Source organism: Moschus berezovskii, chromosome 8 (assembly GCF_049115385.1).
Source record: "Moschus berezovskii isolate FMDL1 chromosome 8, NW_MosBer_1.0, whole genome shotgun sequence".
NCBI lineage: Eukaryota > Metazoa > Chordata > Mammalia > Artiodactyla > Moschidae > Moschus > Moschus berezovskii.
In genome coordinates this window covers 73,395,663-73,418,053 of record NC_142467.1, presented here as the reverse complement: position 1 = coordinate 73,418,053, position 22,391 = coordinate 73,395,663, and the positions used below count along the sequence as shown (strand labels likewise).

The window sequence follows — 22,391 nt, the reverse complement described above, 5'->3', positions numbered from 1 at the left end:
TAGCTGGCTCTCTTCTCTAAATCAGGGACATGTGCCATTTCCTCCAGAGAGTGACTGTGAAGTTTCCATGTGGAGATGGATGGGGAGGTTGACACGAAGAAACCCCCTTCTACTGCGTGCAGCTCTTCCATGTACTCACTCACTGTTGCTGTTTTGTGACTTGTTTCTCTATTGAAGTGACAGGATAAGGTCTCAACTATGTGGGGAGAGGACAGAGTGCCTTTGAAAAGTGTGTGGTCATTCTAGGGTTAAACATGAGGAAGAGGCAAGTCCTAGACATGAAATCATTATTTGGAAAGCAAGCTGCAGGCAGCCTCTCTGGAGTTGGGATTTTGATATAGCGGCCTCCTTTCAGTTTCCCCAAATAGCCATGTTCTTTTTTGTTTTAGGCTTCTGTATTTGCTATTTTCTCTAGCCAGAACATTCTTTCCCCAGCTAACGTCTATCCTGAGTCTGAGTTCTGAAAATCACCCTTCTATGACTAACTAGATTAGACCAGGACCCTTGAAATACTGCCCTTAGCCCAATGCCCTCCTCCTCAGAATACATCTTGTTCAATATCCTGACTCATTTGGTGTTATGCTGCAGATTCCATGGGCAAGAATGTGCCCATCTAGGTCACTTTCCTTCCCCTGCAGCAGAGAATAGACCACCCCCCCATCCCCACCCCCACCAACTTCAGATGAGGGAAGTGAGCCTAAGGTTACATTCTATGGTTAGAGGTTATTCTCCAGCGGTCCCTGCCCCCAGCCTTCAGTTAAGCCTCATTCATATTTTCTGAGGCCAACTGTGGCCAGACGCACAAGTGAGCAACACCCCAAAGGCTTGTAGTCACCCTCAGGATTATCCCAGGGGAGGGTGAGTCTCTGTCAGGGGCCAGGGCTATCACAGCTGCCCCTCCCCATGGGGAGTCTCTCTTATTAACACTCCTGGCCTTGACAATTTGGACGTGAATTTATTGAAATGCCAACCAGTGAAATTCCTTATAACAGAAAATGTCAAATTCACATGAGAGATGACTATAGTCCAACAGGGCCACCAGCATAGGACTTGGTAAAATGTGGACTAGATCAGGCAGAAGCAATGGGGGGCATCTATACCTAAGTGCCAGGGCTTCCCAGGTGGTGCCAGTGGTAAACAACCTGCCTGCCAATGCAGATAGACATAAGAGATGTGGGTTCTGTCCCTGGGTCAGAAATATCCCCTGGAGGAGGCCATGACAACCCACTCCAGTATTCTTGCCTGGAGAATCCCCACGGACAGAGGAGGCTGGCAGGCTGCAGTCCATAGGGTTGTAAACAGTTGGACATGACTGAAGTGACTTAGCACAAATGCATGCATACCTGTGTGCACTTGTGAAGGCTGAGTTACGGGAGATGCTGAATGTAATGAAAACAGTGACTTGGAACTTCAGGCATCTCCTGAAAAGATAAGCCAATGGAATCACAGAGAGAGAGAGGTCAACTGAAAAAAAGCAGGACCACAGAGGGGTGTGTCAGATTCCTTGAAGAACCCAGCAGTCCAAGTAATTGGAATAAGGTAGCACGTGAGCCTGACTAGAGCCCTGACAGAGAAGGTGTAATGGGCACATGATTACCACCAGCACTCAGGTTACCCAAAAGAGGGGCCCAAATTGGACTCTTCTAGAAAAGCTTCCACATGTTGCTAATGCTTCTGGGATAAAAGCATTTTTCACCTCATCCACTTTGGGATCAATCTCCCACCAAAGCCTCACATGTTAAACATCTGATTGGCCCCATAGAATGAATTGTAGCGTGCTGCTGCTGCTGCTGCTAAGTCATTTCAGTTGTGTCCAACTCTCTGCGACCCCACTGACAGCAGCCCAGGAGGTTCCCCCGTCCCTGGGATTCTCCAGGCAAGAACACTGGAGCGGGTTGCCATTTCCTTCTCCAATGTGTGAAAGTGAAAAGTGAAAGTGAAGTCGCTCGGTCGTGTCCGACTAGTAGCGACCCCATGGACTGCAGCCCACCAGGCTCCTCTGTCCATGTGATTTTCTAGGCAAGAGTACTGGAGTGGCTTGCCATTGCCTTCTCCGGAATTGTAGCATAGGAGGCAATAAATGTTTAGCTCAGAAAATTGGACAGTTATAATTTATATTCACTCCTATTTCTCCATCTTGGGATAGTTCACTCATCCTAATTAACATGGGGTGGGGATAACACTCACCACCCTCCTGCTCAGCCAGCAGCTCCTCCCACCCACATGTCTCCAGCTGGAAACTCATTCTCTCCCAAATCCCAGCTGAGAAAAACAGTTGAACAGGGTCCTCTCTCCCCATGCCAGTTAACAAGGAAATCCCTCAGGGTTGGGAAGGATGGGAGAAGAAGGGAGACACCAGGCTAGACAGCTTCCCATCATTCAGCAGCAGGGGACTGACTGGAGGCCAGGCCTCTGGTCTCTGAGGCTGATTTACACCAACTTCTTGGCTTTAAAGAAGCTCTTGAGGTGCTGCATCTGCCAGATGCCGGTGGCCACAAGGATGAGGGTCTGCAGGATGGACCACCACAGCACCCTCTGATTGGTGCTCTCGCTGGTCTGCCGGAAGTGCTCCTCTCGCCACTGTGGGAAGGGGAGAAGGAGGAAGGCATGTTGCTAGAACGGAACTGACTTCCAGGGGAAGAGCTGAAAGAGCCATTCCCTGGGAGGTTACACATCTGCTGTCCCAACTGGGCCCAGTCCAGCCCCTCACCCTCTGGTATTCCTGCTCCTTCTGGATCTTCTCCACCTGCTCCACCAGCTGCTGTATGCGCAGATGCAGCAGGGTCAGCTTGTCATTGGCCGCAAGTTCTGTATAATCATTGGTGTGTTCACCCAATTGCATGTCCAAGTGAATGGCCTGAGGAGCAGAGGAGCCAAGGGTTGAATGTCAGGGAGCACCTGCAGGAAACCCAGCTTCCACACACTAGTCTGGGCCTAACTGAACTGAGCAGTTCATTTCCTCACACTCAGTGATGTGGGGACAGCCCTGCTCCAGCTGCCAAAATCCCAGATTAAGGCCCTGTTTGCATGGAGTTCCAAGTCCAAAAGACAGAAGGGAAAGAACAAAATATGCAGAGAAACCAAGATGTGACTCAGTGTTTGAGACAGCCAGCTTCTAGGAGATCTGTGTCAGTGGGAGGTGGTAACAAAGAGCCTGAGAGCATTCAGCTGCTGACAGCTCTGAATCTCATATTAGAAGCTTGGGCTTCATTCGAGAGATGGCAGCGGGCCTACAGATGATTTTAAGTCCAATTGACTCCCTCCTGGGCCCCCTCTCATTCTTCAGGACCTGTTCTCTGTAGGCTTACTTCATGGAAAGCCCAGCCCTCATCAAGAGGCACCACCTACGGAACCCTTCTCACCCCAGGGACTGAGACATTGAGGATTGGTGACATTCCCCTGCATACTCACCAGTTTGCCATCATAGAAGAGGGCGAACCGGATGGACTCGAGGTGAAGGCAGACCTGGTGCTCTCCTGGAGACTGGGAGGTGAAGGTGAAGCTGCCCCGAGGGCCGTACTGACGGGCCAGCAGATTCTAGCAGAAACAACTTCTGGTGAGCAGAGAAACGGACCAGAAACTTGCTGCTAAGAGAGGAACTCTGGGGGTATCCCGGGTTCTGACCCTCACTGGCCAGACCAGGAAGGAAGATGTGAGAGAAAAGGCATCCGTCCGGGTTCGAGAATCTCAGATCCCAGCACTACCAATACACAGTACTCTACAGTTTGCAAAGAGCGTGGCCTTCCTGGAGCCCTCCTGCCTGTGAGGAGATGGTCCCTCGTCTTGGAAACGGAGGGCTAGGGAGGACTAGGCTTGACGCTGGAGACCGCGGAGGGCGGGGGTCGGGTGAAGGGGGCGGGGCTGCAGGGAGTCAAGGCCTGCCTCACCTTGTTCTTAGGGTCCTTCACAAACACGAACAAATTGATCCACTGCGGGGAGGGCTGGTACTTTTCCATAGCAGGGTCATATAGCTCGGTCTTGTAGTTACCTAATGGAGAGGCAGCCTGGATGCATCTCCATCCACAGTCGTGACTAAGAGCCCACCAGGGACTTTTGGTCACAGGGGTGGTGGTGGGCGGAGGAACAGGAAGATCTGGTCTGATTGTGTGGCCTGACCACAGCTCTCTGCCTCTTTCTTCCCCTCTCCAGCCCTGCTTTTCTGCTGTTATCCGGATCTGGATCAATCTTGCCTCCTCCGTGTCCCCAACCCCTGCACAGGCAATGGAGAGGGTGATTTGACCACACAGCTGTCCACCTGTTTCCCATCCGTGTCCTCCCCGGGGCCTGAGCTGATCCCGCGGGCCCCATCTCCGTTCCCTTTCAGGGCTCTGGGTGTGGGTAGGGCAAGGCCGGGACTGGCGGCGCGCGCGCACCTATGACCACGGTGCCATCGGGGATCTCCTGAATGAAGCACTTCTCCTCCAGCTCACGGACCTCGAGGTAGAAGGCGCCCCCGCCGCCCGCCAGCGCCAGCAGCTGCCCCAGCAGCAGCGGCAGGGCCAATCCGGCTGCCCTCGCTCGGCCCCATCCCAGCCCGGGGCCGGCGCGGAGCCCAGGGCCTCGTGTCTCGCAGGCCCCCGCCACTTTCCCAGGCGAGTCTGAGGGCCTCTGCGCCCCGCCTGCGGAGACTGCGAACTAGCGCACAGACTACAAATCCCAGGAGCGCCAGCGCGGCCCCGCCCCAGGCGCGTTCCCGCGAACCCGCGTTGCGAATGGGCCACGCGAGCTCCCAGCCTGCCAGTGAGGCGCTCTAGAACGCTTTCCTTGCCTTGCTGCTGCTGCTGCTGCTAAGTCACTTCAGTCGTGTCCGACTCTGTGTGACCCCATAGACGGAAGCCCACCAGGCTCCCCCGTCCCTGGGATTCTCCAGGCAAGAACACTGGAGTGGGTTGCCTTTTCCTTCTCCAATGTGTGAAAGTGAAAAGTGAAAGTGAAGTCGCTCAGTCGTGTCCGACCTTTAGCGACCCCACGGACTGCAGCCTACCAGGCTCCTCCATCCATGGGATTTTCTAGGCAAGAGTACTGGAGTGGCTTGCCATTGCCTTCTCCGTTCCTTGCCTTACCTCGCTTAATGCTCGCAGAAACCCAAGGAAGCAGGTGCTCTTCTTGTTGATGTGGTAACTGAGCCTCAGAGAGAGGAAGGAAGGGGATTGCCCTCTGAAACTTGCAGAGCAGTTGCCAGAGATGGGTGACTGGACCTAAACCTCAAGGAGGTTAGAAGTGATAGTAGACGAAATGGTGAGACAGAATGAGAACTGCATACAAGCCCCGTGGAGTTCAGAAGCTGAGACAGTAGTTCAGGAAAGGGAGGGAGAAATGTCCCTTTTATGGAAAGGGTAAGTTTGACTCAGGCCTTCGCAGGTGGAGCTAGTGCTAAAGAATCTGCCTGCCAATGCGGGAGAGGGAGGAGACACAGATTCAATCTCTGGGTCGGGAAGATCCCCTGGAGGAGGCGTGGCAACCCATTCCAGTTTTCTAGCCTGGAGAATCCCACAGAGAGGAGGCTGGTGGGCTGCAGTCCATAGGGTCGCAAAGAATCGGACACGACTGAAGCGACTTAGCAAACACGGAAGTTTGACTCAAGCTCTGAAAAATGGTTAAATCTCCCTGAGCAGCGAGGGAGCGAGAACCATTTAGGTGGGAAGACTTAGAATTACATAGCAGCAGTAGGACAGTTAAGGTACTAGAAAGTTTATGGGAGGGAGGAGGTAAATTAGGCCAAATCACTGAGGGGGCAGGAGCTGCCAGGCCCACTTGCACAGGTGGGACCCTTCATCCAGTGAGACTAAAAAAAGAGATCATGGGTGAGCCTGGAGAGTGAAAGAAGGCATCAGGAATGCAACTGGAAAAGGAAAGGGAATATACAACTGAAAGGTGTAGGAGAATCGGGCCAACATGACAGGATAGGGATCCAGGAATAGCAAATCTCAAGAATTCCAAAGCTCACAGTGCCCTGAGTAGGCAGTGTAGACCCAAGCATCAATATAAAGCAGTAATCTATCCAGGTGGTGGGATGAAGTCCTCCACCATCTTGTACTTGGTAATAATACACACTCATTGGTTTATTCAGCAATATAAAATAATGATGATGAAAATAATAATATTCTTTTATTCTTCTGTGCCAGCCACTGTTTTAAGCACTTTTAAGTGTATTAACTAACTTAATATTTTTAAAACTTTATAAGGTAGACTCTAATGGGATTCCAATTTAACAGATGGAGAAGCAGTGGCAAAGAAAAGTTGAGAAATACTTGCCCAAGGTCATCCAGCTGATAAGCGGCAGACATTTGCTCACAAAGCTCTGGGCAAGACCTTACGATGCATATTGGACAAAAAGATGAATAAAACCTGTCTCCTTCCCTCTAATAGCCTACTGAAAAGCAAAGGATCAATGTCAATACAGTATTTTAAGATTAATGATATGTTTAAGTTACCAGAAATTGTCCCCTCACTTTAGCAGTGTGGCCCGTTGATAATTCTAGGGGAAAGTTTTTGTTCCTTCATTGGGAATGGTCTTTAACAAAAATGGCAGATGCAAGTGTTAACAAAGGCAAACACTTTAGAAAAGTCAATTAAGACAACAACTGAAAAGCATCAGTTGGATTTGGAAACTGCTAAGCTGCTGCTAAGTCACTTCAGTCGTGTCTGACTCTGCGAGACCCCATAGATGGCAGCCCACCAGGCTCCCCCGTCCCTGGGATTCTCAAGGCAAGAACACTGGAGTGGGTTGCCATTTCCTTCTCCAATGCATGAAAGTGAAAAGTGAAAGTGAAGTCGCTCAGTCGTGTCTGACTGTTAGTGACCCCATGGACTGCAGCCTACCAGGCTCCGCCATCCATGGGATTTTCCAGGCAGGAGTATGGAGTGTGTCGCCATTGTCTTCTCCAGATTTGGAAACTAGTTGTTCACAAAGGGCATTCACCAGGAGCTGGGACCAGGGATGATGATGACTCAGGGTTTGGGAGACTGAGTGAGGTGCTGTCCACGGTCCTGAATCATGATTGCCAGTACCACTGTCTGCATTAAAGGACTGGTTTGGTTTCGGTTTTTGTTGTTTTTATATAAAATTCCCAATCCTTCATGAACCAATCAATGCTTTTGTAAAACAAAATGTAAAAAATGAAACATTATGTGCTTGAATGTCACATCAATGTAAAATTTTTACAAAAGTTTCTAAACACTCCATTTCTGTACTTTATCTCTTTGAAGATCTATAACAAATGCAATGGACCAACACTAGCCCACAGTGAGTAGTACTGTTTCATAGCCAGTAGTCAGACTGCCCACAGAAATCTAAAGGGACAAAAGTGTAAAATTATTAGGGGCTTCAGAGACATGCATGTAAGAAGACAGCACACCAGCAAGATTTCAAAGTCAAGAATTGAGATGTTGGAAATGGTGACGTGGTTTCCAAGTGGCAAAAGTATTGTTTTGATGATAAAACCTGTTTTTAAGTGATGACAGGGTTGAGAATATAAGAGCAGTGAGGGATTCTCCCACTTGACAGTGATCTCATTCCACACTGCCAAGACCACTGAACCCGGGTGTCATTTGTGAGATTCAAAGGAGATATTGGGGAAACTATATATACTTGCCCTATCTGGGGTTCCCCCAAGATCAGCCTCTGCAGGCCTCTACTACGTGCTGTGCCCTTTTAAATGGATGTCCCAAACCCCAATTGCTGCCCTCTTTTCCACTTGCCTAATTCCTAGTCACCCTTTCAAGTCTCAAGTGCAGTGACACTTTCTTAGGTGTTTCTAATCCTGGGTTCCTTGGGGCCTTGTATTAACCATGTTGAATTACAGTTGTGAATTCACACTCAAGTCCCTTGGGGCTGATGGCTAGAAGGGATAAAGACAGGTTACTGCCACAAATTTGTTTCTGTGCTTGCGAAAGCCTAGCAAAAAGCCAGGAACAGCATGATTGTGCGATGGATGTTTGGTTAGAGAAAGGGAAGAGAGACAAAGGAAAGAAAGAAGAAAAGTATGGAGAGAAAGGAAGGAGAATAGAAAGAGGAAAAAGAGAAATTGGAGAGAGAAAGAGAGAAGAGGGAAAGGATGAAGGGGGAAAGAAGAAAGAAAGGATGAAGGAGGTGGGAGAGAAAGAAGGAAGAAGAGCAATGGTGAGCCATACGCACTGGAAAAGCCAAAATCTCCATATCTGATGCCTGGCCTTTCTTGTGATGTCCCCTCCTCATTATTCCCATCAGGCATCTCAAGCTGAGGATGGTGGGGGTGGAAGCTTCACAATGTCCTGCAGCTAAAATCGGAACTTCCATGTGCAATTCTGCTCTGGTGCTGGGTGGATTCTGTTGGTTTGCTGGTGACCTCCACTTCATCCCCAGGATACCACAGTGCCACTGTCCGTTCTTATGGTCCATTGGCCTCTACATTCTTCTTCCTCCCTGGCCTGTAGGAAAATAGTCTTTGTGACCATCTCCACAAAGGAATTTACTATGCGTTTTCTTTCTCTGTGCTTTCTGTCCCAGAACACCTAGGCACTGAAGGGTGTGCATGTGCTGAATCCAGGGACATCAAGAACAGTATCACTCTGGATCTGGAATCAACTACACTTCTTGATTCAGATACCCCCTGCTCCCAGGCTGACACTGATCCCTCTGACAGAATTCTTCTACTCCTGGTGAGTCTTCTCACTGTCCTCATTTCTAGTCCATCTTTCCTCAGGGCTTCAGGCAGTCCATCTCACAGGTGTGTGTCTGACTTGGTTCTCCCTCCTTCCTGCACTGCAGAGATTCCCATAATGAGGGCAAGTCAAAGGGAGTGGCTGGTCTGTGTCTCAGTCCCTGAGAATCAGGAAGCCATTTATTCCAGGACTCAGAGGACTACTAGGGTAGTGTGGCCAGAAACAATATACTTAAGTAACACACTTAAGTCCCAGCTCTACTCCAGCCAAAATGTCATTATACTTTCCCAAAGTAAAATGTTTGCAGCATCCTCAAATTTCTTCACCATCTTCCAAACATCTTTTCTGGATGATTAAAGAAATGCACAGACTTGGCTGAGGTACCAGGACTTCTCTGGGCTCTGTTTTAACCAAGGGCAAACCCTCTCCCCTCATGCCTGAGGCTGTATAAACGAACCTGGACATGGGATGCAGCTTTCTCAGACATCGTCCACTGCTAATAACCCTTTCTGTCAAGTTCCCTAACTGGCAACCTCTCCTGCCCTTGACTGAAGACTTCCTCTCCAGTCTTTCATACAAATGGGAAACCCCATTCTTTAGGTTCAAAGATCATTCATTGTCTATAATGAGATAGAGCCCAGGGGAAAGGTGGAGGGAGGAGAGAGGAGGAAGATGGCAAATGCAGACAGTGACACTTCCTTACTTCCAGTTTCTCCCCCTTTCCTCTCCTCTATTTTTCTCCTCTCTCTCCCATACACTTCCCACCTCTCTCTTCTGTTTTTAAAATGTAGGTTTTACTATTATTTAGGCATGGTGAGGCCTAAAGATAGGAGATGATTGCTGTTGAAAAGATAGTTTGGGGACTTCCCTGGCAGTCGAGTGGTTAAGACCCCGTGCTTCCTCTGTAGGGGATGCAGGTTCAGTTCCTCATTGGAGAACTAAGATCCCTCATGGAGCTTGGTGTGGCAAAAAAGAAAAGAAAAGAAGGATGAAAGAAAGAAAAGAGTTTCTTACTCAGAATTCTCAAGAGGACTGGTTATACCACATCATGCAGGGCCACATGGTGAAACACCAGGGTTGGTCAGGAGTCAGGAGTGAGGGGAAATCATAAGAAGAGTAAAGGGTAGAAGCTTTTATTGTGGTTTCCATGGGAAGGAGTGAGTGATTGGTTGGTTTGAATAATTTCAGCAGTCTCTGTGGTGTTTTGGCTTTCATTGGTTGTCTGGTATCTAACCATGGGGTGATTAGGGCAGGAGAAATACTAGTTTGGCACATGAGAGTTCAATAAAGATCGTGGTTGAGGGCTGGTGATGGTGGTGGTGGTGATATGGGCTTTGGATTGGTTCTTTTGCATCTGAAAGATACCCTCTGAGTGGAGTTCTTTGCTATTTCTAAGAACTGGCTCACCCTGGGAAGGGCAATGAGGGGCCAGATGCCAGAGCACCAGGACCACAGACAATCAGAAAATATGGTTAATACACTCCCAACCAGAGTCTGCACCACTGGGTCTCCAAAAGGTCATGGCAACATTCTCATCCCAGCTACACTGAAAGCTTTACACACCAGGAAATGGGTGTCAGAGTGGAAAGGCAAGAGTAGAAAGGTGGGTCACAGTCCTGTCTTCTCTTGGACTGGAGCGGAGCAGATTGGGGCTGAGGTTAAGAGGAAAGTAAGAAAATTGGGTTTCTGCTGCTGCCACGGCCAGAATATTGCTATACCAAACCTGGTAAGTCCCAGTTATACCCAATCTGGTAAGCCCCAATCATGTTTCTAGCTTTGAATAACAAACAAGTTCAAATGACCTAAGGTGGGTTCTGGTCTCCATCCTTCTCCATCCCCATCCTTAAAACTAGGATTCAGGATTCTGGACTAGCTCCCATTAGTTGCTTATATGAGCTTGTACCTTGCTTCCCTTCTCTGGTGCTCAGATTTTCCTGCCCCTAGGGCTGATCCAGATGAGGGCTTAGTCACTGTTCTGCTCGTTGGTCCATTTTGCAGAACTCTCTGCCTCTCAGGGGCCTCTGTCAATCATGCCATCCTACAGTCCCAAGTGTGTAGATACTTGTGGGTTGAATGGGCACTGCCACCCACTGGAGAGGAGAAAGGGAACCCCAGGACTGCTCCCTGAGTGTGGGAGAGGTGGCTGAGAAGCAAAGTTGGATGGAATCAAAGTGAAGTAAGTCCTTCAGTTACCATTAACACTGATTGATGTTATCTGAAGTCTAGTTTCCCTGTTCCCTTGAATGTATGTCAAGAATAAACTCCATACTTGTGTCCCAAATCTCTCTCTCTCTCACACACACACACACATTGGATATACATTTTTTAAAAGAAAAAATATATGTGGTGGAATTGGGTCTTAGTTGCAGCATGCAGGATTTTGATCTTTGGTGCAGCATACAGGATCTTTAGTCTTAGCTTGTGAACACTTAGTTGTGGCAAGTGGGATCTATTTCCCTGCCCAGGGATTGAACTCTGCATTGGTAAGATCCCCTGGAGGAGGACATGACAACCAACTCCAGTAGTTTTGTGTGGAGAATCCCTTGGACAGAGGAGCCTGGCAGGCCACAGTCCATAGAGGTGCACAGACTCGAATACGACTGAAGTGACTTATTGTGCATGCATGCATGGGAGCATGGAGTCTTAACCATTGGACTAGCAGGGAAGTCCTTGGATATTCATAGTTGAACATTCATATTCTCCTACTGCTGCCTCCTTTACTTTCCTTGTATTATTTAATTCCTTATGAACGCTTTCCTTGTTACTGTTCAGATTCCCATCTCTGAATGTTCTCCAAGCTATAGCCCTGGATTTAGGAAAACTGTTTGGGACATGAAGTCTATCTTCTGCTTTGACTATGTCAATGCTCAGTGGGGAAGATTTCCAGCAAGACTGATAAAGGTCAGGATAGAAACTGTTTTCTTTTTCTGCACTGCTACAGAAACAGAATGTGCCAAGAGTTGTCTACTTCTTGATCGTCCAATTCTTAATGTGAAGACTCTGACTTAAAGAACTCAGAGGAAACCAATGGAACATACCAGAGAGTGTGTCAGACTGAAAGCACAGAGCCTGGTGACAGCATGCTGCTGCTGCTGCTGCTAAGTCGCTTCAGTTGTGTCCGACTCTGTGTGACCCCACAGATGGCAGCCCACCAGGCTCCCCCATCCCTGGGATTCTCCAGGCAAGAACACCGGAGTGGGTTGCCATTTCCTTCTCCAATGCAAGAAAGTGAAAAGTGAAAGTGAAGTCGCTCAGTCGTGTTCGACCCTCAGCGACCCCATGGACTGCATAGCTTGGGAAATATGACATGTGTGTGAGATGTGGAGATATCCCTTTCCTCATCTCTCAAGAAGCTTCCTGTAGCAGCGCTTTAGCAAAACTGAAAATTTAAATTTAACTGTGGTAAAAGATTGAAAGATTTCCTTCTAGAATCAGGAACAAGGCAAAATGTCTATTCTCACCACCTTATTCAGCAGCACATCAGAAGCTGTGACAGATGCAGTAAGGCTGAAAGAAGAAATAAAAAGCATGAAGATTAGAAAGGAAGAAATAAAACTATCCCTATTTGTAGATGACTTGATTGTATAGATGGAAAATCTCAAGGAATCTACAAAAAACTCCTAGAACTAACAAATGAGTTTAGCAATTTGCAAAATATAAGAGCAACACAAAGAAATTAAGCACATTGCTATGTATTAATAATAAAGATTAAAAAACCAAAATTTAAAATGTAATACCACTTACAATCATGCCAAAAGAAATTACTGAGGTAAGCTCTAAACAAACCATGTACAGAATCTATTTGCCAAAATTTACAAAATCCTGATGATAGAAATCAAAGAAGACCCAAATAAATGTAGAGACATACTGTATTTGTGTACCAGAACATTCAGCATAGTAAAGATGGCAATTCTTTCCAAATTAATGTTCAGGTTTAACATAATTCCTATTAATATCTCCTGAAGAAGGGAATGGCAACCCACTCCAGTATTCTTGCCTGGGAAATACCAGCAGGCTACAGTCCATGGGGTTGTAAAGAGTAGGACACAACTTATCAGCTAAACAAAAACAACAATCAAGGTGATAATAATAAACGCTATGTGGTATTGGTAGAAAGATAGACAAATAGCTCAGTGGGACAGAACAGAGAACCCAGAAATAGACCAGCAGAAGCCATTCTGATTTTTGACAAAGATACAAAGCAGTTCGATGGAAGACAGATATCATTTTTTTTAAAGGACTTTATTTTTTAATGCAGTTTTAGGTTCACAGCAAAATTGAACCAAAAGTACAGCAAGTTCCTTGCCCAGAGCATGCACAGCCTCCCCATGGTCAACATCCTGCACAAAAGTAGTACATTTGTTGTAATCAACTAAAGTACATCAACACACCATTACCATCCACAGTCTATAGTTTACATTAGGTGTCAGTATTGGAATTATGCATTCTATGTTTTTGGACAAATGTATGATGACATGTATCCATCATTATAGTACCACACAGAATAGGTTCAATACCTTAAGAATTCTCTGTGCTCTACCTATTTATTCCTCCTCCACCCCTCACCTCACTCCTAGCAACCATTGATCTTTTTTCTTTTCTTTTTTTTTTTTTATTCACTCTTCATTTTATTTTATTTTATTTTTTTCTTGTTTTAATTTAATTAATTAATTTATTTTTTTGCATTACAATAGTTTAATATGAACAATCAGAACTAATTAACAGTATAACAATATTTTACAACTGAAATAATTAAAATAAACTATAAAATTACTACATAAAACAGGTCTGATCTAGCTTATTTACTTTCTATAATCTCTTCAGTGCTGCAAAACCATTCATTTCTTTTTTTTTTCATGTTTTAATAAACACTTCGTCTTTTTGTATTGCTTTTTTTTTCATCACAATAATAGAAATATAACATCATATATCACTGTAAAACACATTTCCACATAAATGCTGATAAGCACAAAATATTTTTCATCATTTACATTTTAACTGTAATAATATATGGCAGAATTAAAGCTGCATCCATCATGTGTCTAACTCACCTTGCTGTAATGAATTTTTAAATGTAATGGTTTCTGTCGCAAAGTAAAATCGTACATAATGTCTAGTGACACAGTACGCTGGTGGATGGGTGGATTTGGAAAATGGAAATGCAACTTCATTTTTAATTAGATTTATAAACTTCACCACCTCCACCTCCAGCCAGCTTCCCAACCCTCCCTCCCACCACCATTATTTATTTATTTTTTTAAAATGAGGCTTTTAATTAATGTTTGACAGAGCTGATTCAGGTTGAATAGACTAAATTTCTTTAAACAAACTTACTTATACTCCAGAGTCCTTTAAAAACTTAATAGCATTTATACATTGAAGGTATTTGATTTTCTTGTAACTAGAACTTCAAATGCAACAAGCATTTGAAGCAACAAGCATTTGACCCAACAAGTTAAACTTTCTACAGTTCATAACTTTTATAAATAAAATAAATTAAATGTACAGTGAATAAGTTCTCTGAAATATTTCAATATTTCTGCAGGTTTAGTAACATCGTAAAATACATTTCAACTAAAATTCACAAATCTAAAAACCTGTTAGGCATTTTTAGGCGTTTTAAGTTGGAAATGAAGACCAATGTTACATCGTAATATGCCAATTACAAATAGTACTTCAAATAGCAAATACTACAGTTTGTCCCAAACTTTAAAAACTATTCATGAACTCAACACTGAACTATTGATGGCTATGAGAATTGTTTCCTAGCCTTTTTGAAAATTTCAACCCATTTACGTTTAAGGTAATTATTGATAAGTACGATCCCGTAGCCATTTTCTTTATTACTTTGGGTTCAAGTTTATACACTCTTTCTGTGTTTCCTGTCTAGAGAAGATCCTTTAGCATTTGTTGGAGAGCTGGTTTGGTGATGCTGAATTCCCTCAGCTTTTGCTTGTCTGTAAAGCTTTTGATTTCTCCTTCATATTTGAATGAGATCCTTGCTGGGTATAATAATCTGGGCTGTAGGGTATTTTCTTTCATCACTTTAAGTATGTCTTGCCACTCCCTTCTGGCCTGAAGAGTTTCTGTTGAAAGATCAGCTGTTATCCTTATGGGAATCCCCTTATGTGTTATTTGCTGCTTTTCCCTTGCTGCTTTTAATATTTGTTCTTTGTGTTTGATCTTTGTTAACTTGATTAATATGTGTCTTGGAGTATTTCGCCTTGGGTTTATCCTGTTGGGGACTCTCTGGGTTTCTTGGACTTGGGTGATTATTTCTTTCCCTATTTTAGGGAAGTTTTCAACTATTATCTCCTCAAGTATTCTCTCATGGTCTTTCTTTTTGTCTTCTTCTTCTGGGACTCCTATGATTCGAATGTTGGAGCGTTTAACATTGTCCCAGAGGTCTCTAATATTGTCCTCATTTCTTTTAATTCGTTTTTCTTTTTTCCTCTCTGTTTCATTTATTTCTACAATTTTATCTTCTAGTTCGCTAATCCTGTCTTCTGCCTCTGTTATTCTATTGTTTGTTCCCTCCAGAGTGTTTCTGATCTCATCTATTGCATTATTCATTGTATATTGACTCTTTTTTATTTCTTCTAAGTCCTTATTAAATCTTTCTTCCATCTTCTCAATCCTTTTCTCCAGGTTATTTATCTGTAACTCCATTTTGCTTTCAAGATTTTGAATCATTTTCACCATCAAAATTTGAAATTCTTTATCAGGTTCTTTTCTTTTTTTAAAAAATATTTATTTATTTGACTGTGCTGGTTCTTAGTTGCAGCATGTGGGATCTAGCTCTCTGACCAGGGATTGAACCCAGACCCTCTGCATTAGGGGCACAGAGTCTTAGCCCCTGGACCACAAGGGAAGTCCACAGCCACTGAACTTTTTATTGTCTCCAGTTTTCCCTTTTCTGGTGATAGTTTATGGTGAACAATGTCAGATTCATGATCCCTGAAGAAAATTTAACTTTGGGACCAGAGACCAGGGTTGATCACTCAAGAGCTTTTGTGTGACAGAGTTTTATTAAAGTATGAAAAGGGACAGAGAAAGCTTCTGACATAGACATCAGAAGGGGAATGGAGAATGACCCCTCTCTAGTCTTAGCAAGGCCCTAGATGCTTTTATCTATTTCTTTGCATTGAAAACAAATTTCTTTTCTTATAGAGGAAATATAATAGAGGAAAACAACAGAATAGGAAAGACTAGAGATCTCTTCAAGAAAATTAGAGATACCAAGGGAACAATTCATGCAAAGATGGGCTTGATAAAGGACAGAAATGGTATGGACCTGACAGAAGCAGAAGATATTAAGAAGAGGTGAAAAAAAAAGAGAAGAGCTGGCAAGAATACACAAAAGAACTGTACAAAAAAGATCTTCACAACCAAGATAATCATGATGGTGTGATCACTTACCTAGAGCCAGACATCTTGGAATGTGAAGCCAAGTGGGCCTTAGAGAGCATCACTATGAACAAAGCTAGTGGAGGTGATGGAATTCCAGTTGAGTTATTTCAAATCCTGAAAGATGATGCTGTGAAAGTGCTGCACTCAATATGCCAGCAAATTTGGAAAACTCAGCAGTGGCCACAGGACTGGAAAAGGTCAGTCTTCATTCCAATCTCAAAGAAAGGCAATGCCAAAGAATGCTCAAACTACCGCACAATTGCGCTCATCTCACACGCTAGTAAAGTCGTGCTCAAGATTCTCCAAGCCAGGCTTCAGCAATATGTGAACCATGAACTTCCAGATGTTCAAGCTGGTTTTAGAAAAGGCAGAGGAACCAGAGATCAAATTGCCAACATCCTCTGGATCATTGAAAAAGCAAGAGAGTTCCAGAAAAGCATCAATTTATGCTTTATTGACTATGCCAAAGCTTTTGACTGTGTGGATCACAATAAAGTGTGGAAAATTCTGAAAGAGATGGGAATGCCAGACCACCTGACCTGCCTCTTGAGAAACCTGTATGCAGGTCAGGAAACAACAGTTAGAACTGGACATGGAACAACAGACTGGTTCCAAATAGGAAAAGGAGTACATCAAGGCTGTATATTGTCACCCTGTTTGTTTAACTTATATGCAGAGTACATCATGAGGAACGTTGGGCTGGAAGAAACACAAGCTGGAATCAAGATTGCCGGGAGAAATATCAATAACCTCAGATATGCAGATGACACCACCCTTATGGCAGAAAGTGAAGAGGAACTAAAAAACCTCTTGATGAAAGTTAAAGAGGAGAGTGAAAAAGTTGGCTTGAAGCTCAACATTCAGAAAACGAAGATCATGGCATCTGGTCCCATCACTTCATGGGAAATAGATGGAGAAACAATGGAAACAGTGTCAGGCTTTATTTTTTTGGGCTCCAAAATCACTGCAGATGCTGATTGCAGCCATGAAATTAAAAGACGCTTACTCCTTGGTAGGAAAGTTATGACCAACCTAGATAGCATATTAAAAAACAGAGACATTACTTTGCCAACCAAGGTCCATCTAGTCAAGGCTATGGTTTTTCCCGTGGTCATGTATGGATGTGAGAGTTGGACTGTGAAGAAAGCTGATCACCGAAGAATTGATGCTTTTTTGAACTGTGGTGCTGGAGAAGACTCTTGAGAGTCCCTTGGACTGTAAGGAGATCCAACCAGTCCATTCTAGAGGAGATCAATCCTGGGTGTTCATTGGAAGGACTGATGCTAGAGCTGAAACTGCAATACTTTGGCCACCTCATGCGATGAGTTGACTCACTGGAAAAGACTCTGATGCTGGGAAGGATTGGGGGCGGGAGGAGAAGGGGACATCAGAGAATGAGATGGCTGGATGGCATCACCGACTTGATGGACATGAGTTTGAGTGAACTCTGGGAATTGGTGATGGACAGGGAGGCCTGGCGTGCTGTGATTCATGGGGTCGCAAAGAGTCGGACACGACTGAGCGACTGAACTGAAGTGAACTGAGATGCTTTTATCAGACCCACTCCCACAACATACTTCTTAAGATAACAGGATTAGTGTGAAGGTTCTTATTAAGGGGAAACATATCCTTGAGCACAATATATTGTTGTTACATAATCCTTACTAAGACTAAGGAGTGTAGAAAAAAAGTTTGTCCTTTCCTCCTCCTTGAGAATTCCAGACCCCTATCTCCTCCTCTCTCTTCCTTAGGGACCCTAGACTTATCAACCTGCATAGGAATTGACTCTCTCATTCCCCCCTTTTCTTTTAGGAGAATTATGTTGCCAAGGGAAAGGGGCATCGTTTTCATTCCATAACTACTTCCTGGTGTTGAGGGGTGACATCCCTAAATTGTTGAGGCAACATATTCTCCTAACCTTCATATTGAGGTCTCTGATCCAGGGGCCCCAAGTAATAGTTGGAAGAGGTTGTGGCACTAGTAGGAGCCTGGACAACCATTTGTAACTTAAAAGCTTTCAGATGGTTAGAAACAAGCCCAGTTACACAGTTACAGATTCAGGGAACAAACAGCAAAAACGGAACAATAAGCAAAGTTAAAAATCACATTATGTCCATAGTTAAGGTACAAATTGTCACATCAGTCCATTTTAGGGTTGTTAGATGTCATCAGATTAAGAGGCATCACAAATGATTGTTGTTGTTGAAGGTATTTGCGGACTTGGAGAATGTCCTTTTCTTGAAGTGGAGAAAACCTCCATGGGAAGTATTCAATTGATGAGGAGGTTGAAAAGCTGAAAGCTGAGTCACATAGGTAATTAATTCCAAGGCTTCAGGATCTATGACAATATCTGTGCCCAAAAATGGTCTACGATAGCGACCATCCCTTTTTTTGGGGGGAGGGGGCACAGTTAGAGCCCTCATTAAAGGTATGAGTAAAACTTTAAACTAACGGTCTTGTTTCCTGGGTTAGCTTACACAGATGCCTCTTAATAATGTAATTAGCCTTTTCAATTTTTTCTGAAGATTGGGGTCTCCAAGAACAGTGTAAGTAATATTCTATTCCTAGAGCTTTCAACACCCCTTGTGTTATAGCAATTTTAAAGACAGAGCCATTGTCATTCTGAACTTTAGACTTTAAGATCTCACTTACATCATGAGAAGTCAGTACAGTAAGATTTTGTCCATTATGAGCTTTCAGTTCAGTTCAGTTCAGTTCAGTCGCTCAGTCATGTCCGACTCTTTGCGACCCCATGAATCACAGCATGCCAGGCCTCCCTGTCCATCACCAACTCCTGGAGTTCACTCAAACTTTAGGCATTAGCAAAACAACAGTAGCAATTACCCTTAAGCAGTGTGGCCATAACCTTTTTTCAGTAAGAAACTAAACTCTGATCCTGTGAACAAGCTTGAAGTGGGAGCCTGCAAGAGAGTAGTTTGAAAAGCCTAAAAACATTTTGAGTGTCTGGAGACTAAACCAGCTTACAGGTTTGGGCCTGCTGAGTCTCAGTTATAAGTTCCAGGCAAGTTCCCCATAACCCGGAATTCAAATGTGGCAATAGCCTGTAATGCCCAAGAATCCTCTCAATTGTCTTCAAGTCATAGGTAGAGGATGATTTAATATAGGCTTAACTCTAGAAGTGAAGTCGCTCAGTCGTGTCTGACTCTTTGCAACCCCAGGGACTGTAGTCTACCAGGTTCCACTGTCCATGGGATTTTCCAGGCAAGAATACTGGAGTGGGTTGCCATTTCCTTCTCCAGGAGATCTTCCCGACCCAGGGATTGAACCCGGGTCTCCCACATTGTAGGCAGACCATCTGAGCCACCAGGGAAGTCTAACTCTGGAAAGTATCCTTCAAATCAGTGACTGAAAAATATTTGTCTCATTTAGGAATTTCAGACAATAAAATATAAGTATTAGGCACTTATTATTCATATATTTAGAACAAGTCTGCATTTATCATTTGATATTTTTTACACCCAGAATAGGAGTGTTGCATGGACTATAGGGAATTAATAGCCCTTGTTCCTTTAAATTTTCAATCATGGGTTTTAACCCTTCCTTAACCTCAAGCTTTAATGAATACTGCTTTTGATGTGAAAATAGGTGAGGGTCATTGAGCTTGATAATGACAAGAACAGTATTTTGTGCTCAACCCACAGTTTTCCATCAGCCCACACTCTAGGATTTACATTTTGTTCAGTTAAAAAGAGTGAATTCCATATTCATGAAAACAAAGGCCTGGACCTTGTTTAGAATATCCCTCCCCAGAAGGGGTGAGGGAGACTTGGGCACAATTAGAAACTTGAGAAAATAGCACGGAGTCCTAGTTGCAGCTTAAAGGATGACTGAAATGATAGCATTTGGCTCATCCTGGCAGTCCTATTTTTCCTATTCTGTTGTTTTCCTCTATTTCTTTGCATTGATCACTGAGGAAGGCTTTCTTATCTCTCCTTGCTATTCTTTGGAACTCTGCATTCAGATGCTTATATCTTCCCTTTTCTCCTTTGTTTTTCGCTTCTCTTCTTATCACAGCTATTTGTAAGGCCTCCTCAGACAGCCATTTTGCTTTTTCGCATTTCTTTTCCATGGGGATGGTCTTGGTCCCTGTCTCCTGTACAATGTCACGAACCTCTGTCCAGAGTTCATCAGGCACTCTATCTATCAGATCTAGTCCCTTAAATCTATTTCTCACTTCCACTGTATAATCATAAGGGATTTGATTGAGGTCATATCAGAATGGTCTAGTGGTTTTCCCTACTTTCTTCAATTTAAATCTGAATTTGGCAATAAGGAGTTCATGATCTGAGCCACAGTCAGCTCCTGGTCTTGTTTTTGCTATCTGTATAGAGCTTCTCCATCTTTGGCTGCAAAGTATATAATCAATCTGATTTCAGTGTTGACCATCTGGTGATGTCCATGTGTAGAGTCTTCTCTTGTGTTGTTGGAAGAGGGTGTTTGCTATGACCAGTGTGTTCTCTTGACAAAACTCTATTAGCCTTTGCCCTGCTTCATTCCGTGCTCCAAGGCCAAATTTGCCTGTTACTCCAGGTGTTTCTTGACTTCCTACTTTTGCATTCCAGTCCCCGATAATGAAAAGGACATCTTTTTTGGGTGTTAGTTCTAAAAGGTCTTGTAGGTCTTCATAGAACCGTTCAACTTCGGCTTCTTCAGCGTTACTGGTTGGGGCATAGGCCTGGATTACTGTAATATTGAATGGTTTGCCTTGGAAACGAACAGAAATCATTCCGTCATTTTTAAGATTGCATCCAAGTACTGCATTTCGGACTCTTTTGTTGACCATGATGGCTACTCCATTTCTTCTAAGGGATTCCTGTCCACAGTAGTAAATATAATGGTCATCTGAGTTAAATTCACCCATTCCAGTCCATTTTAGTTCACTGATTCCTAGAATGTCTATGTTCACTCTTGCCATCTCCTGTTTGACCACTTCCAATTTGCCTTGATTCATGGACCTAACATTCCAGGTTCCTATGCAATATTGCTCTTTACAGCACCGGACCTTGCTTCTATCACAAGTCACATCCACAACTGGGTATTGGTTTTGCTTTTGCTCCATCCCTTCATTCCTTCTAGAGTTATTTCTCCACTGATCTCCAGTAGCATACTGGGCACCTACCAACCTGGGGAATTCCTCATTCAGTATCCTATCATTTTTCCCTTTGATACTGTTCATGGGGTTCTCAAGGCAAGTGTACTGAAGTGGTTTGCCATTCCCTTCTCCAGTGGACCACATTCAGCTGTGGTCCATGTGATCAGATAGACTAGTTTCCTGTGATTATGATTTCAGTGTGTCTGCCCTCTGATGCCCCCTCGCAATACCTACTGTCTTATTTGGGTTTCTCTTACCTTGGGCGTGGGATATCTCTTCACAGCTGCTCCAGGAAAGCGCAGCCACTGCACCTTACCTTGGATGAGGGGTATCTCTCAAGGCCGCCCCTCCTGACCTTGAATGTAGAGTAGCTCCTCTCAGCCCTCCTGCGCCCGCTCAGCCACCGCCTATTGGATGTGGGGTAGCTCCTCTCAGCCGCCGGCCCTGGCCTCAGGCGTGGGGTAGCTCCTCTCGGCTGTGCCTCTTTCTCTTCAAGAAAATTAGAGATTCCAAGGGAACATTTCATGCAAAGATGGGCTCGATAAAGGACAGAAATGGTATGGACCTAACAGAAGCAGAAGATATTAAGAAGAGGTGGCAAGAATACACAGAAGAACTGTACAAAAAAGATCTTCACGACCAAGATAGTCACGATAACGTGATCACTGACCTAGAGCCAGACATCTTGGAATGTGAAGTCAAGTGGGCCTTAGAAAGCATCACTATGAACAAAGCTAGTGGAGGTGATGGAATTCCAGTTGAGCTATTTCAAATCCTGAAAGATGATGCTGTGAAAGTGCTGCACTCAATATGCCAGCAAATTTGGAAAACTCAGCAGTGGCCACAGGACTGGAAAAGGTCAGTCTTCATTCCAATCTCAAAGAAAGGCAATGCCAAAGAATGCTCAAACTATCACACAATTGCACTCATCTCACACGCTAGTAAAGTCATGCTCAAAATTCTCCAAGCCAGGCTTCAGCAATATGTGAACCGTGAACTCCCAGATGTTCAAGCAGGTTTTAGAAAAGGCAGAGGCACCAGAGATCAAATTGCCAACATCCGCTGGATCATGGAGAAAGCAAGAGAGTTCCAGAAAACCATCTATTTCTGCTTCATTGACTATGCCAAAGCCTTTGACTGTGTGGATCACAATAAACTGTGGAACATTCTGAAAGAGATGGGAATACCAGACCACCTGACCTGCCTCTTGAGAAACCTGTATGCA

The 22,391-nt window shown here is 44.4% G+C and overlaps 1 protein-coding gene and 1 pseudogene across 2 annotated transcripts; one reads left to right on the top strand and one right to left on the bottom strand.

The window, feature by feature from the left end:
• Positions 1 to 950: 950 nt before the first annotated feature.
• Positions 951 to 4,620, bottom strand: LOC129558883 (transmembrane emp24 domain-containing protein 9-like). Of its 2 annotated transcripts, none has more exons than XM_055430306.2 (5): positions 4,374 to 4,620; positions 3,888 to 3,988; positions 3,412 to 3,537; positions 2,711 to 2,857; positions 951 to 2,580 (listed from the first exon to the last, which is right to left on the bottom strand). In XM_055430306.2, the coding sequence occupies exons 2-5, from the start codon at positions 3,954 to 3,956 to the stop codon at positions 2,431 to 2,433; spliced, it is 492 nt and encodes a 163-aa protein (XP_055286281.2). In that variant the 5' UTR covers positions 3,957 to 3,988; positions 4,374 to 4,620; the 3' UTR covers positions 951 to 2,430. The 2 variants fall into 2 exon arrangements, with proteins under 2 accessions (XP_055286281.2, XP_088694874.1); XM_088838748.1 differs by having other exon boundaries at positions 3,888 to 4,210; positions 4,374 to 4,617.
• Positions 4,621 to 5,800: 1,180 nt separating this feature from the next.
• LOC148777097 (ubiquitin-conjugating enzyme E2 G1-like) overlaps positions 5,801 to 22,391 on the top strand; it is a 30,264-nt pseudogene continuing 13,673 nt past the window's right edge.